Source organism: Ichthyophthirius multifiliis (genome assembly GCF_000220395.1).
Source record: "Ichthyophthirius multifiliis unplaced genomic scaffold scaff_1120509250589, whole genome shotgun sequence".
NCBI lineage: Eukaryota > Ciliophora > Oligohymenophorea > Hymenostomatida > Ichthyophthirius > Ichthyophthirius multifiliis.
Window position 1 is genome coordinate 1 of NW_004086612.1, and position 16,326 is coordinate 16,326.

General features: G+C 16.4%; 6 protein-coding genes across 6 annotated transcripts, besides 39 other annotated features; 2 read left to right on the forward strand and 4 right to left on the reverse strand. All coding sequences in view use genetic code 6, as the record gives it.

The window, feature by feature from the left end:
• Window position 1: 1 nt before the first annotated feature.
• Window positions 2-33: a microsatellite.
• Window positions 34-94: 61 nt separating this feature from the next.
• Window positions 95-124: a microsatellite.
• Window positions 125-925: 801 nt separating this feature from the next.
• Window positions 926-959: a microsatellite.
• Window positions 960-1,083: 124 nt separating this feature from the next.
• Window positions 1,084-1,544, forward strand: IMG5_083560 (hypothetical protein; the record flags this gene model as incomplete). The annotated part of the gene is made up of 1 exon (XM_004036359.1): window positions 1,084-1,544. A coding segment is annotated over one exon (327 nt), but the record flags the coding sequence as incomplete, so codon positions are not given.
• Window positions 1,545-1,810: 266 nt separating this feature from the next.
• IMG5_083570 (hypothetical protein) lies at window positions 1,811-2,320 on the reverse strand (the record flags this gene model as incomplete). Its single annotated transcript, XM_004036360.1, has 1 exon — window positions 1,811-2,320. One exon carries the CDS (start codon window positions 2,318-2,320, stop codon window positions 1,811-1,813), a length of 510 nt encoding a protein of 169 aa, XP_004036408.1.
• A 126-nt stretch (window positions 2,321-2,446) lies between these two features.
• Window positions 2,447-2,497: a microsatellite.
• Window positions 2,453-2,505: a microsatellite.
• Window positions 2,462-2,521: a microsatellite.
• A 36-nt stretch (window positions 2,522-2,557) lies between these two features.
• Window positions 2,558-2,622: a microsatellite.
• Window positions 2,568-2,619: a microsatellite.
• A 150-nt stretch (window positions 2,623-2,772) lies between the features above and the next one.
• Window positions 2,773-2,808: a microsatellite.
• A 411-nt stretch (window positions 2,809-3,219) lies between these two features.
• Window positions 3,220-4,497, forward strand: IMG5_083580 (regulator of chromosome condensation protein, putative). The gene has a single exon (XM_004036361.1). It carries the CDS (start codon window positions 3,237-3,239, stop codon window positions 4,428-4,430), a length of 1,194 nt encoding a protein of 397 aa, XP_004036409.1. The 5' UTR covers window positions 3,220-3,236; the 3' UTR covers window positions 4,431-4,497.
• A 178-nt stretch (window positions 4,498-4,675) lies between these two features.
• Window positions 4,676-4,725: a microsatellite.
• Window positions 4,676-4,765: a microsatellite.
• Window positions 4,766-5,285: 520 nt separating this feature from the next.
• Window positions 5,286-5,332: a microsatellite.
• A 164-nt stretch (window positions 5,333-5,496) lies between these two features.
• Window positions 5,497-5,528: a microsatellite.
• A 485-nt stretch (window positions 5,529-6,013) lies between these two features.
• Window positions 6,014-6,042: a microsatellite.
• Window positions 6,043-6,224: 182 nt separating this feature from the next.
• Window positions 6,225-6,300: a microsatellite.
• Window positions 6,230-6,301: a microsatellite.
• Window positions 6,302-6,804: 503 nt separating this feature from the next.
• Window positions 6,805-6,845: a microsatellite.
• A 214-nt stretch (window positions 6,846-7,059) lies between these two features.
• Window positions 7,060-7,108: a microsatellite.
• Window positions 7,109-9,429: 2,321 nt separating this feature from the next.
• On the reverse strand, window positions 9,430-10,679 carry IMG5_083590 (hypothetical protein; the record flags this gene model as incomplete). The annotated part of the gene is made up of 6 exons (XM_004036362.1): window positions 9,430-9,451; window positions 9,499-9,655; window positions 9,719-9,995; window positions 10,048-10,222; window positions 10,269-10,329; window positions 10,379-10,679. The coding sequence occupies 6 exons, from the start codon at window positions 10,677-10,679 to the stop codon at window positions 9,430-9,432; spliced, it is 993 nt and encodes a 330-aa protein (XP_004036410.1).
• Window positions 9,671-9,710: a microsatellite.
• Window positions 9,671-9,720: a microsatellite.
• Window positions 10,205-10,278: a microsatellite.
• Window positions 10,643-10,690: a microsatellite.
• Window positions 10,691-11,399: 709 nt separating this feature from the next.
• Window positions 11,400-11,439: a microsatellite.
• Window positions 11,440-12,082: 643 nt separating this feature from the next.
• Window positions 12,083-12,109: a microsatellite.
• Window positions 12,110-12,141: 32 nt separating this feature from the next.
• Window positions 12,142-13,717, reverse strand: IMG5_083600 (protein kinase domain protein; the record flags this gene model as incomplete). The annotated part of the gene is made up of 3 exons (XM_004036363.1): window positions 13,372-13,717; window positions 13,269-13,309; window positions 12,142-13,163 (listed from the first exon to the last, which is right to left on the reverse strand). Exons 1-3 carry the CDS (start codon window positions 13,698-13,700, stop codon window positions 12,142-12,144), a joined length of 1,392 nt encoding a protein of 463 aa, XP_004036411.1. The 5' UTR covers window positions 13,701-13,717.
• Window positions 13,190-13,250: a microsatellite.
• Window positions 13,235-13,348: a microsatellite.
• Window positions 13,335-13,370: a microsatellite.
• Window positions 13,336-13,370: a microsatellite.
• Window positions 13,718-14,052: 335 nt separating the features above from the next.
• IMG5_083610 (pci domain protein) lies at window positions 14,053-15,876 on the reverse strand (the record flags this gene model as incomplete). The annotated part of the gene is made up of 7 exons (XM_004036364.1): window positions 14,053-14,264; window positions 14,309-14,399; window positions 14,486-14,642; window positions 14,715-14,965; window positions 15,011-15,508; window positions 15,622-15,700; window positions 15,743-15,876. Coding segments are annotated over 7 exons (1,299 nt in total), but the record flags the coding sequence as incomplete, so codon positions are not given.
• Window positions 14,644-14,703: a microsatellite.
• Window positions 15,524-15,588: a microsatellite.
• Window positions 15,524-15,596: a microsatellite.
• Window positions 15,543-15,617: a microsatellite.
• Window positions 15,545-15,620: a microsatellite.
• Window positions 15,549-15,582: a microsatellite.
• Window positions 15,549-15,617: a microsatellite.
• A 178-nt stretch (window positions 15,877-16,054) lies between the features above and the next one.
• Window positions 16,055-16,095: a microsatellite.
• Window positions 16,096-16,166: 71 nt separating this feature from the next.
• Window positions 16,167-16,213: a microsatellite.
• Window positions 16,214-16,225: 12 nt separating this feature from the next.
• Window positions 16,226-16,267: a microsatellite.
• Window positions 16,231-16,326: part of a microsatellite that runs on past the window's edge.

The following is a 16,326-nucleotide window of genomic DNA, read 5'->3' on the forward strand; positions in this document are numbered from 1 at the left end:
TTTTTTTTGTTGTTATTATTTTTTTTTTTATTAAATTAAATTAAAAAATATAAATTATAATTTTTTTACTTTATATTTTCCCCCCTTTTTATTCAAAAAAAAAAAAAAAAAAAAAAAAAAAAAATTATATAATTTTGTGTCTATATAAAACTTAAAAAACAAAACAAAAAATATTAAAAAAAAATACCATTTTTGTAATAAAAAAAATAAAAAAACTAATTTTTAACCTTTTAAATTAATAATAATAAAAAATAAAAGTATTTTGTAGTAAAAATAAAATATTAAAAATAACAAAAAAATTTAAAAAAAAACTTTTAAATTTTTCGAAAAAAAATTATTGTTTTTTATTGTTAGAATACATTTCTTTTTTAAAAAAAATAAAATAAAATACAAATTTAGTATATAAAATAAGATCTTTTATTGATATTAATTTTTTTTTATATTAATTTAAAGTTTTCTTTAAAAAAAATGTTCTTTTTTTTTATTAAATAAAAAAATAAATTTGATTATATCGAAAACTAGTTAAAAATATAGAAAGAATACCAAATACTTATTTTTATTTTATTATAAAGAATTTTTTAATGGAAAAAGATATATTTTAATATAAATATATTTTTATTTTATATACTAAATAAAAATAATTTTTAACATAAAATTTATAATTTTTTATTTATTTAAAAAAATAAAAATTTAAATATTAATTTGATTTTTATTATTTAAAATAAAATATTATCTTTACTATTTATAATAAATATTGTAAATATTTATATAGAATCTAATTAAAACTACACCTATATATATTAATAAATATTTGTAAAAAACTTTAATAAAAAAAACTACATATAAACAATATTTTCTTTAAAATGAGAAAGCCTATGCTTTTACATATAAGTTTTTTCGAATGTATTTTAATATTTACTTTATATTAATTAATAATATTTTAATTAAATAACTATTTTTGGCACTATAGACAATAATTTTTATACTTTAGTAAAAAAGTTCATTAATAATTTAATATTACGTATAATAAACTCATTAAAAATAAAGTCTATTTCTACTAAATATCTTTTTATTAGATAGTTTTTAAAGTGTTTGTATTTATTAAAATTATTATATTAATAGTTTATCCTTCATTTTATATTAAGAATAATCAATCTAATGATTTATATCACTATTCGATTCTGAAACTGATTCTAGTTTAACCAAAAAAAAACCAACTAATAAGTATTAAAATATAAAAACAAGAAGAAATCATATAAGAAGAACAGAAAAAACATCTAAATAGACTCCAAATAATAAAAAAATGTATTCCTAAATTGAAGAAAAAAAAGGTCTTTTTACAATAAAAGAATAACTACTTATATGTAAATAAATAAATTTTATAAGGAAATATTAATAGACAAATATAATGAATTTAATATATTCGATCATAAATAGACACTAAAAGCCTAATGTTTTAAATAAGTGAAGGAATTAAATGGCTAAACAAACTCCAAAAAAATAAAAAAATGCATAATAAATCTCTATATTATTATGCTAATACACTTATATTGATAAAGATATATAACTGTAAAAAACTGATACAAAACGACCATTTACATACAGATTTTTAACATTAAAAAAACTCCAAAAAAACCTTGTTTTCAACCTGTAATTCTTCTTAATTTTAAGTAAACATGATAAAAAACCAAAAAAAAAAAAAAAAAAGGAAAAACATGTATTTAGAAAAAACAAGATAATATTAATTAGATTTTAATTTAAAAAGTTTTTTTAAAATATTATATATATATATATGTATTTGTATAATTATTCATTTATTTTTCTTCCATTACACATTTAATATACATCCAGATTAAATTATCATATTAGCTATAGGACATCTTTTTTCAACTATTTTGCCTATTTTAATTATTGTTTCTTCATCTATATCGCCATGTACAATTGCTTCGCCTTATATTTGCTATAAACGGGAAAATACTGGAGCATCTTCTTCTATTGGAAGGTATTTAGCACCATTTTCATCCCTTTCAGCTTCTATATTGAAATCAATTTTATCAATTTTTACTTATAATTGTTTGGCTACATATTAGGCAGTAGCTTATTCACAGCCTATAAAAGATGATAAAAGTAATTCTATAGGTTATGGATATTGATTCGTACCTCCTCGATCTTTTGGAGTGTCAGTTCCAATTTAAAAGTTAGTGTTTTAAGGATAAGATATTGTTTTGCAGTTTGTTCCAGTTGATTTTATATAGTATTTTTTAATTTAGGGTTATAAAGTTAAATTTGAAGAATATAATAATTTTTGGATATTATTCATAAATTAATTTTTAATTTATATAATTTTAAAATTATTTATTTATTATAAAATATATATTTTAATATATAATAAAAAATAATTAAATTAGATTATAAATATATGAGAAAAAATAAGTATATATATTTAATAATTTATATGTAAAAATATATATAATTATATATTTAAATAAATATATAAAAATATATAAATATATAAATATATTTATATATTATTATATAATTTTTTATTTTTTATAAATTTATATACATTTTTTTATTATTTGTTTTTATATATATTATTTTTTTATTTATATTTTTTTTATAAATAAGTTCATTTATTTTTTATTTTTCACTATTCTTATTTAAATATTATTTTTCTATAAATCATAATAATAATTATTGTTTATTTATTTTCAATTATATATATTTATTTTTATTTTCTTAGTTTTTATTTTATTAATTCATATAACTATTCTTATTTTAAATTATTAACTTATTTAAAATGTATTATTTAATATACTTATTTATAAAATTATCTTTATTAAATATTTTATTTTTTTAAACTAAAATTCTTATTTGTAATATGAAGTTTATTCTTAATCTATATATATATATATTAAATTAGCTACTTTAATATAAACAATATATACTTTAAAAAAATATATGTATTTTATTATATAACTATGAAATTTAATTAAATATTAATGCTATTATACATAATATATTTTTATTTTTAACTAAATCTTATTTTAGATAAAACATATGTATATATACAATATAAAAAATTTAATTAAATAAAAAATATATAAAATAATAAAAAATAAATATATATATAAACATATATAATTATATTTTTTAATAAATAAAATATTAATAAAAAAAAAAAAAAAATTAAGATATAAAACTAATTAATAAAACAAAAAATTAAATAAAAAAATATGTTATTAAAATTATCGAAAATCCTCTATAATTTCTCTTCAACTTCTCCAAAAGGTTATAACCTATACACCTGGTCAGGTGCTTTAGGATCTGACCTAATCCCCCGTAAATTAACTTTAACAGATCCATCTGGCAAAGAATTAAATAACAAAATAACTAAAGTAAGATTAGGTTAAGGTCACAACTCCTTAATAACTACCGAAGGTCACTTATATACATGGGGAACTAATAACTATGGTTGTTTAGGTCATAATGATAACAAATAATACGAAAAGCCTAAATTACTTGAATTTTTTGTAAAAAAAAATCTCCGAGTAATTGACGTTGGATGCGGTGATAATTTCACAATAGCCCTTACACACGATGGTGATGTATGGACATGGGGTTTCGGTGGAAAATAAAGGAACTTTTTACTGAAGTATTTATTCCAAGATGGCGGTCCTTTAGGTCATGGAGATTAAAAACACCATTTTACCCCTTAACCAGTTTTATCTTTAAGAAAACTACCACCAACTATATAAATATCGTGTGGAGTAGCATTTTGTAATGCATTAACTAAGGAGAAAGACTTATTTTAATGGGGAAGGGGTTAACATGGTATTTTTGGGGATGGAATTTTCACCGAATAATTAAAGCCGAGATTGAATTAATATTTTACAAGGGAAAAACAAAACGGAACTACTATTGAAAAAATAAAAAGTTGCAATTATTACTCTATAGCGAAACTCTCGAATGGAAAAATAGTTGGATGGGGTTCTAATGATTTCGGATAAATGGGTATATAAAATGAAATTGGAGTCGAATTACATGAAACTGCGCCTTTTCCAGCTAATTTACATATGTAAAATTTTAAAGCAGAAATCGAAGATTTTAAAATCGGAGAAGATGTTTTAGTTGTTAAATTATTAAATAATTAAATCTACTATTCGGGTATGAAAATAGCGTATTTACCTAAATTGTTTGATTTGCCGAAAGATGTAGGCAAAATTAAGTGTTTTGGGGCTTCTTATAGAAGTTTTGCAGTTGTGGATGAAAATAATTAAATTTATATGTTTAATAAATTCATGAAACATAATAAGGAAGATGTCCATTCTGGTATTTATTTTGCAGATAATAAGCTTTTTAATGGAGGAAATATAGGGAAAATCGGAGGAGTTTATAGAAATAATTATGCTTTAGTTGAGGAAAATTGATTTTATTTATATATATATATATATTTTTTTTTTGTGTGTTTATTAAAATATTTATTTAATATAGACTAATTATAAATTATTTTAAAAAAAATTAATATATAAATTGTATTTTATAATATTTATATATATTTTGTTTTTATGTATCATTTATTTTTAATATTATTAAATATTAATTTATATCTATTTTTATTTTACATAAAATATGTTTTATAACAAAAAATGTATATTTTTTAGAGTATATTTATTATAAATATGATATAAAAATATATAAAAAAGATACAATAAATGATATAAATATTATACAATTAATAATATATATATATATAAATATATAATATTTTACTATATATATTACTTATAAATTCTTATAAAAATGTATTATTTTATAATTTATTTTTTATACAATTAATATTCATTTATTTTGTATATATATTTAATAATTTAGAATATTTTTTTAGAATAATTTAAAATAAATAGATTATATAATATTTAACATATTAATATTATAAATAATGAATTAAATTTAATAAAAAAAAAACATAAAAAATATTTTTTATTTTTTAAATATATTGTTTTTAATTTTTCAAAAAATTTAAAATTTAATTTGTTATTTATAATATATTTATAAATAGTTTTTATATCAAAAAAAAAATCATTTCATTTAAAAATTTAACTTAATTGATTATATATAAATACTAATGTATTTTTTTATATATATAAAATAATATATTGGCTTGAAAAAGACATTAGTTTTCTAATTTTAAGAATTTTATAAAATATATAAATGATATTAGATTTTTAATATAATAATATAATATACAAATTATATTAACATTTAATAAAAAACTTCTATCATAATTTAGATATAAAAAAAATTAATTTAGCATTTAATATAAAAATTATATATTTTATTTATAAACTTAAAAAAATAACAAAACATTATTTATAAACATATATTTATTAAAAATAGATAAATTTTTTATTAATAGAATTTAAGAATTCAAAGTTAATTTAAAAAGATAGATTTTTATACTAAATTAATATAAAATATAAAATCATTTCAAAAATATAAATATATATATATAAATATATTTATATTTATTTATTTTTATATTAAAATTTTTAATTAATAATTATAATTTATTATATAATATTTTTATATTAAAAAAAAAATTATTATTTTATTTTTTTAAATGATATTAGATAGAAATTTACCAACAAACTAAAGAATGTAAATATGAAAAATTTAATATAACTATTATTATTAAATTATATTAAATATATTATTTTATTTTTTAAAAGATAAACTAATATATTTTTTTTTTCAATTTAGCCAATTAATAATTAATGTTATTATAAAAACTTAGTCACATTAGATTTAAAACCTAAAAAGTACATTTTATTTTTATTAAGAAAAAATGCCTCTAAAATTTAAAAAATAAAAAATTATTTATAAAAAGTAATAAAAGCATTATACCTAAATTAAATTTTGACGAAAAGCCATATAACCCAACTTTTATTTTAGAAACTGAAAACGTAAAAATTAAAAAATATATATTTGTCTATGTGTATATGCTTTTTTTTTAAAAAAAAAAAATTAAAAATAAAAAAAAAGAATTTTAATTTTTTTAAATAAATAACATACATATTAAAAAAAAAAAAAGTTCATATTAAAGGAAAAAGATTGCTTAAATAAAGAAAAATACTTATAAAAGCTAATAAAGAAAAATAAAAAATAATATAAAATAGTAATTAATAAAAATTAATTTATATATTAAAATTTAAAAAATATTAAAATAATATATAAATATATATATATATATATATATGTAATTATATAAAAGTAAATATATATATAAATATATATATATTTTCATATATAGTTTTATCCTGAACCAGATACTAGATGTTCTTATTGTTGTGTTTGTAAAAAAAACTACAGAGATTACTATTAAGTAAAAATATCATAATTTAATATATAATTTATAGTTTTATATTTAAATAATTAATAATAGCATATATATTCAAAACTACATAAAAAAGTATATTAAAATAATTCATATACAAATGAAATATAAAAGCTAAGTTTAGATTACCAAAATTATTATATAGATAAAAACGAAAGATATTATTAAAAATATAAAATTTAGCATCCTTTATCTATTTTTTTAAAAAAAGAAAATTTAATAAGTGATTAAAAGACAAGTAATATAGGAAATGATTAATAATATAAATGGAATAATAATTTTAAAACTGAAAAGAATTTTAATTAATATTAAATGAAAAATTTTCAAAAATATTAATAATAAATATATGACTAATTAAGCTAATATGTATAATTAGTATAATAATAAATACATAAATTTAATACGAATAATATATAAAATAACTAATATAATAAATATAACTTATATACCCCTAATAATTTTTATGTAAATGATAGTTTAAACAATATTTGCTAAAAAAGAAAAACCTTATAAAACATTGATTTCTAAAACTTAGAATATTTACATTAACAAAATAGATGTGCAGAATAATAGGAATATAATAATATCACTCATATTGATAATAAATATATTTAGAATGATTATAATAAAAATGATTATTTAAAATCTTATTTATGATAATAATATATATATATATATCTATATATATATATATATATATATATATATATAATTTTTTTTTTTTATTAATACATTATATTATTATATATCTAATGTATTCTATTCCAAACAAACATATATTTTTTATTGTAAATTTTATGTTCATATTGCATTTTTAATAAATTTTAAAATAATAAAATAATAGAAAAAATATTTATATATAATTATATATTCATTTATAATAATCTATTTTTAAATTTAAATAAAAAAAAGTTTTTTTTTTTTAAGTTTTATAAATAAATCTGAAATGAATCAACTAAATAAATCTATAGCATGTAATTTTTTAGTAAATATATTATTTTATTATATTTTAAATAAAAAAAATAACCCAATAGATATAATCATAATGTTAAAGTTATTCAAATAATCTTTTTGTAGAATTTCTTGTTAACATAAATACTAGAATGGACTTTAAATATCCTTATTATTCCCTTCCTTCATATTCTATTATCAAGCCATAAACTAGTACATAAAATCCTTAATATTATTTAGCTTTAAATACAATTGAGAGTATAAAGATATTAAAAATAAACCTCTAAAACCCCTAAGAAAAAATCCAAATAATAAATTCAATAGACCTAACAGATTAAATACAATAAAAAAATATCATAGATTATCATAAATTTATAAAAAAGAAATAAATAACATTTAAGAACTATATATGTTTATAGGAATTTAAAGCGGATAAATTCTTATTATGTCAGTACTAAATGGAAAGTTTATTAATAGGTATAATTGTATTGATTTAATAGGAAATGAGACTTGGCATTAGAAAAAAATAACTAAAATATGCACTTCATAAAATGGTTTAACTTTTTATGTACTTTTTTAAGATTCTACTATTATTTAATACTCCTTTAATAGTAATTAAGAAAATTTCGAATTTTAATAATTTATAAAAGAAAAAGAAAGAAATTTAAGCTTTTAATAAATAATTGAAAATAATATTTCTTCTTTATAAAATTATTAAGTTTAAATAATTAATAATTCTATTTTTTAATCTTATTCTTTTTCGAATCTAAAAACAGATTTATCAAAAGGACCTCATAAATATATCAAGTTTAAATCTAAATCAATTACTTCTATGCATTTAATAAGTTGTCAAGATGACACTTTTATAAACTAATTTCTATTTAAAACAATAACTTATAGCCATATCTACATTAGAAGGTTATTTAAAAGTATTAGAAATAAATGATTTTATACCTGTATATTCCTTTAAAGTTAATTATGGGGGTATAAATGCATTCTCTATAGATGAAAAGGGTACTTCTTTAATATGTATAAGTTGTCAAGATGACACTTTTATCATTTTGAACCCCAGATTGAACACATATAGGAGAATTACAGGTCATTATAGTTTCGTTTCGAGATCTATTATGTATCATACGAATGATATAGTTCTAAGAATAGTATCCGCAAGTTATGACGGCCGAATTTGTTTTGTAGAATTTAAAAAATAAGATTTGGATGATATTGAACAGTAAGATTATCAATATAATTAATAATAATTACCAATATAAGTTTAATATGATAAGACAAAAAAATCAGGAATGTTAAAGGAAACTTTTTTTTCTAAATAAACTAAGAAGGAATAGGTTATTTAGAAAATTTTGACGATTTTTTAATAACAAGTGCTTTTGATGGATGCACGACTTTACTTCTTTAAAAAAATGCAAATAAAGATGAAATTAAGTAATTATAAAATGATAAGAAATGATGTTTAATAAATAATATAGTGAATATATATATTATAGATGTATATTTATATATAAATATTAATATATATATATAACTATATACGGAAATAAAATAATATATAAATATTAATATTTACATATATATTATCTTCTATATTTATATTTATATCTTTAAATATGTTTATTCATTTTTTATTTTAATTGTTAATTTTTAATGAAAAAATTATTTTAGTTTAATTTAAAAAATAAATAATATTCATACTATTTATTCAATAAAATTTTATTATGTGAAGTTATAATTTAAATTAATAATTGATTTATTTTTATATTTTATGCTTTCTTAGAATTTTTCTTAATTTTAATGACAAATAATTTATTTATTTTTTAAATTTTATAATAAGTCTCTATCATTAATAAATATTTCAATTAAAATCTTCTTTAATTTTTTTAAAAATAAAATTTAATTCTCATATTCTTCTCTACTTATTGCTAAATCTATTTTAATAGGTTTTAATTCGTAGGTTTTTTAAATATCTTTCTATAATTTCTCCACTCTAATATATAATTCATCGATTTCTTATCTAGCTTATATAGCGTCAGCAACATGCAATTCATATTATCCTAAAATTTCATTCAACTTAAAATTATATGGAATCTTTTTTTAATTATATAGATAAAATTAAAAATTTATTTTATTTATACTGAAAAAAACCAGGAATATCTTTACCACTATATAATTTTGTTACATATAAGCCTATAGGTGGTTATTAATTTTCCATATGTTAAAAAACATCAATTACTTATTAGAATTTCTCAGAAAAATAATCTTAATCATTATTTATAATTAATGTTTTGACAACTAAAAATAATAATAATATATATATACATATATATATATATATATATATATATATTTTTATACATTAATTAATTTATTTATTTTTTAATTTGTTATCTAAATATATTAATCTAGGATCAATTAATTATTAAAATAATTTTTCAATATTTCCTTTATATTGAGAATCTTCTGCTACTATTTTAGCCCATAATAATGGTTTTTAAGACTTCATATCCATACTATACATTTCTTATCTAACTGAATCTAAAATTTTCTATTAATTTATTGATGTTATTTATTAAAATAATAATTTTCCTATTCTATCTTTTGCATTTTTTTTATATATGGAATCTATTAAAGTCTGTTTTTTAAAAATATAAATATATATATTGACTAAAATAAATGATAATTACTTCATTTTTATCAAAAGGTTCCATTGTTTCTTAATATTTCTTAAATTAAACATCTTCGTCTATTCCTTCATCTACAAACTATTATTCCTCACTCTACTCTCTTAATTATTTTGCCAAGTAAGGATTCGTTTATAATCTAACTATTTTAAGTTCATTTTATAATATTTATATAGATCTATTATATATATACATATTTATATAATTATATTGTATAAATATACTATTCTATATGTGATTAAAGTGTTTCTTATGTTACATTAGCTTATATTTCATTTAGATTTACTATTTTTTTATAAATAAATAAATACAAGTTATATATTTATATAATTACCTTCAATTTATAAATATTTTTTTGCTTTTTTATTTACTTTATCAGGCAAATAAAAGCAAAGCCTTTGTTTTGAAACTCCCGAATTTTAGGAAAGTGAATCTAAATATGAATTCAGAATTTTTAATGAACGAGAATTTTCCTCTTTTATTTTTTCAGGAGCGTTTCCTAATATATCAGGATGGACATTTTTATAAAATTCACTTAATTTTGATCTAGACTTGAATATTGTATTTAATGAAAAGTTGAATTTGTTAATTTTATAGTTTTATTTTTAATAAAATATTTATTTTATATAAATCATTTTTTTATATATTGAGATATTTTCAAAAAAAATCTTTATATTTTTACATAATAAAAAATAAATTTATATTATTAAAAAAAAAATATATTTTTTTTTTTATATATATATATTAATGGAAAACATAATAATATTAATAAACTATAATAATATTGACTACGAAATTTACGATTATACAGATAACCTTTATGAAATGAAAGAAAAAATTAAACGTAAACTTTAAATTACTTTCGATATAAATATATATTGGTATCGTACTCCAGATACTTAAGTTTTAATATGCGACAATGATAACTGGAAGCACTGTATTTTAAAACAAAGCAAATCTTAATAAAATAGCGCTGAAATTTTAATAAAAATACAAGCTAAAATAGACGAATCGTTTGAAGATTTTTAAAAAACTTAAGAAGAAGTGTAAGATAATTATAAAATCAAAAACCTCCCTTAATGGTAGTCCCTACAAATAATAAAATATACACATAATATTAATGCTATTAATGCGAGGGAGGTATTTAAAGGAAAGCTGAATTTTGTACAGTTTGTGAAAATACAGGGTTTATTAAAAGATCTTAATAAATAGAGTAAATAGAAAAATAAGTGGAGTAAAAATTATGTAATATTTTCCCGGAATTAAAATAAGTTTTTAATATTCAAAATTTTAATGGAAATACTTCCAGTAGTAATAATATATGTGAATAGTAATAATTGTCTATATAGAATTTAAATAAAAATATTAAAGAATAATAAAAATATAAATAACAATTAAATAATTTATTCGAATTAAATAATAATAAATAATAATGCTAGTTTGATGTTATTAGTTATCCCAATAATAAGTAATTAATTGAATTTACGGAAAACGAAATGAGAATTCTTATCTTCGAAATATAAAGAACAAATAATAGTATATGGCCTAAATAGGTTTTCATTGAATAAAAAAAAGATTAATATTTTGATATTGCAAATAAAGATTTTACAACATATGATTTTTCTAATAATAATGAAGTTTAATAAATAAAACTTTATTTAGTAGCAAAATAATTCTTCGATACTAAAATTGTATCCAAATGGAAATTATATTATAATGATGAAAATAATGTCAAATAAAAAATTAATGGAGTACTTTCTTTCTAAGCTAGTTATAAATCTAATAATAAATCAACAGTTACTGGATATAATTTAGAAAACTCTATATCTAATGATTGAAACTAAAAAGAATTTAATTATATTAATATAAGTAAATATATATAAAAATATATTTAAAATTAATATATAAACAAAATATAAATATTAATAAAAGATAAAATTAGCTTTAAATATATTACTTTATAGTATGTCTTTTTTTTTTTTTTTTTTTAATTTATTTTTTCTCTAATTTTTTTTTTTTTATTATAAAAAAATTATTGAAAAAAATAAAAAAAAATAAAAAAAAAATTAATATATATATTTAAGTAATAAAATTCTATCAAATGTTTAAATTGTTTTTATTCAATTATGTTATAAAAACATTAACTTTTATTGGTGAGCTACTATTATTATCCAATACATTTTCATTTAAGGCTTAAAAGATACTCTAATCTTATTAATATATTGAAAATTTAGAATTTACTTCTTAATATTCTTAAATTTCTGTATTTTATTTATCATTATTTTATTATTAAAATTTATTAAAATCTTCCTAATGTTCATTATTATTACTATTTCTTTTTATATCACCATCAATAATAAAAAAAATCGAATTTTTCCTAATATCATTCCTAATAATTTACGGATTTAAAAAATTAACATCTTTATTAATTAAATTCGAAGAAACTACCTATCCTTCGTCCTAAATAGAATCTTCTTAAGAAAAAGTAAAATAATTATTCTATTTACTAGAACCCCCAAAAGAAGAAATTGAAATTTATTCTTTGGACAAGTATTAAGGGACTACTAATATATTCGAACTTTCTTTATTTTAATATAGATTTTTGTTCTCACTTATTACAGGCATTGAATTTAATTTAATAGCATTTATATTATTATTATTATTATTTAAAACTGGAAAATTAATAAGCGAATTTTATAAATTATTATTCTATAAAATAATTGAAGTGTTTTTATTTCTCCTATATTCAGGTAAATTTTCCCAATCTAATCTATTATTATCTTAGTTTTTTCTGTTTATTAAACAACTTCGAAAAATTTCCCTATATACATCGTACTAAGGTTCTTCGGTAAATTTTAGATTTCTAATAAGTTAAAAAAAACTCTAAAATTCTTTTGGACAACCTTCACATAATTTTTCTAGTGTAATATTTTCTTTTATTTCTTTTATTCTTTAATATTTCTCATTTCTACTTTTTCCTAAATTCGTACACTACCAAGCTAATTTTCCTCTCAATATATATACTAGAGTATATCCAAAACTCTCTAAATCATCTCTTCGTGATTATTCTATTCCATTATGCGCATTTATACTAGCAAATCTAGCTGTACCAATCATTCCTTTTATTTTTTATAGAAAAAAAATAATATAGATATATGTATTTAATATATATATATATGTATATATATATATATATATATATATATTTTTAATTATATTTATACCTTTTTTATTTACATAAGGTATATGTACTTTTTATTTATCTCTATAATTTTTATATTTAAATATACATATATATATTTTTTTATATATATATTTTTATTATACCTATAAAATTTTGCCAAACCAAAATCTAATAAAAATATTTTTTCGTATTATTCTTCGTTTCCGATAACTATATTTTCTGGTTTTATATCTCTGTGTATAAGTCCATATTTATGAAAACACTCTATTCTATCTAATAATTATAATCCAACTTATATAGTTGAATAAAGAGACAATTTATTCCCACATTTGGCTGATATTTATGATAAGTTCTTTCCTAAAAAAGTCATAATGGCATAATTAAATGAGCTAGTTTTTCCGTACCCTATTATTTATGGAAAACCTTCCTCTTCCTTTAACAAATACATTAGTTTGATTTCCTTTATTAACATACTAAACTAACGTAAATTTTTTCTTCACATTTTAAAGCATATTGTTGATTATTTGTTATATCTGAACATAAAAATATTTTGCCAAAAGAACCTTCACCCAATTTTTACTTTATAAAATAACGTTATTATAAAAGCATTCCTTTATGTATGGAAGGTGTTAAAGAAGTGTTTAAATCATCTTCAGTTTAGTTCATTAAATTTTATTATTTTTATATTTAATTTTTATGATATAACTTAAAATATATATATATATGTATTTTTTAATTTAAGTTTATAATAAAAAAATTTATAATTGCATAATTAGATATTAAATTATAAATATAAATATATATTTATATATATATTATTTATTCTAATATATAATTTTTTTATATTTATTCAATTATATACGTATAATATTTATTAATAAAATATAATATAGTATATTTAATATTAAATCTCTTTTTAAATTTTTGGTTTTTTTTGTTTTTTTTTTCAAAGTTTAAGTTATTTAGCCTTCTAAAATAATTTTTCAGTTACTTTCTCCATTTAATTGTTATGCTCTAAAGCATTTTTATACAAATCCTAATTAAAATCATATAAAAAAAAATTATATTTATTATAATTACGTCACATTTTATATCATCAAATAAAATTAAACAGCCACTTCCTTGATCTAAGGTTCCATCGATTTTCTTATCTAAAATTAATTCTGATAATCTTAACAAAAAAATATATTTAAATGAATAATATATATTAAATATTTTATTAATATATTTATTTATATATATAAATTTAATATTAACTTTGATTAAATTAATTCCTAATTTAATTTAATCTATTCAGATATATGACTAATTTACACTCTAGTATAAGGTTCTATAACTCGAAATAAGTTTTATTCTAAAAGTTAATCATGTAATTAATTTAATTAATTCTTAATAATCGCATCACCAGTGATTTCTATATATAAATATATATATATATATATATAAATATATATATATACATATTTATATATATAATGTTTCATACATTTAGAATATTCCGTAATTAATTTACTAAATTATTAAAGACTATTAGCTTAATATGCTAAAGTAATTTATTTCATAGCCTATAAATCATCTCCTGCATATTTAAGCCCATATTTTCCGCTTAATAATTAATTAATATCATCATAATTTCCAGTCATGATTTTACATAAAAGCATATATTTTAATGCTTTTATAGCTTTTACATCATCTGCTGAATTTAAAGCTTCAAAAGCTTCATAAAAATAAGAATATCTATATATTTTAATATATTATATATAAATCAATATTTTAATTTACGCTGTTTTATAATCCTTATCTTCAGCTTACAAAATACCAGACATCATATCTATATCAGCTTATAAAGCTGGAGAGCAATAGATAGAATTAGCACAGGCTCTAGAAGCAGTTAAAGATGCTTTTGACTTTGCTAAATTTTCCAAAGAATATTAAATTTTTGACTCAATTAATTAAGCTTCGACTAGTAATTATTTATCATCGGCTTTTCTAGTTTCTTTTAGAATATTTTCTATTAATAAAAGAGCTTTAGTATAGTTTTAATTTTAATTGTGTAAAGTAGCTAATTTTATTTCTATTCTATGTCTTAAATAGGTTCTTTCTTCACGTTTACACCAGTCTATTAAATATTCAAAAAGTTTAATCTAGAGATCTTCAGTATTAGGCATTAAAGATACATATTCAATTAAGTTTTTTATTACTTTTGCAGCTTTAGCCTTTGTAAACTAATTAATTTATTCTTTTTAGGTTGTAATTAAATCGCCGATTTTTTAAGCGTTACTTGTTTATAAATAAATATATAAATATGTATAAATATATATATATATTTATATTTATATATTAAATTTATATATATATATGTAAATATTTATTTTATTTATATTTATATTTACTTTTATTTTTTATATTATTCTGCTAAACTATAAAAACATTTTTCTTTTATTTTGAAATTTTCATCTGTAGGATTGCATTCTATAATTTTTTTTTCATTAAAATAAAAAAAAATTATTATACCTGTATTTATTATCATTAATAATTATTTTTCTTGTTCAAGAAAAGGTTAAGCTTTTTGTTAGTTTTCATATTTTTCATATAATTATTCTATATTCGATTTATTTTGAACAGACATTTTTATTATATATATCTTTTTTTATTAAAATTATATTTATTTTAAGATTAGAGAGATATAATTTAAAAAAAAAATATATTATTTCAATATTTATAATATTTATTTTAAAAATAATTAATATACTTATTATTAATTGAAGAAATTATAAAAAAATATATATATTATTATTTTAAATACTTATTATATTAATAAAAAAAATAATTTAAAAAATTATTTTTATAATTAAATAAATATTTTTCAAAAGTAAAATTGTAAATAAAATATTTAATAAACTACAAACATTATAAATAATATGTAAAAAATAAGAAGAAATAATAAATAATTAAAATATAAATAAATAAAAAATAAATATATTATTATTGAAAATTTATAATATATATATATATATATATATATATATATATTTATATTTTTATTAAAAATTTTTTATAATTTTAATATTTACATATTTAATATATATAATTTATTT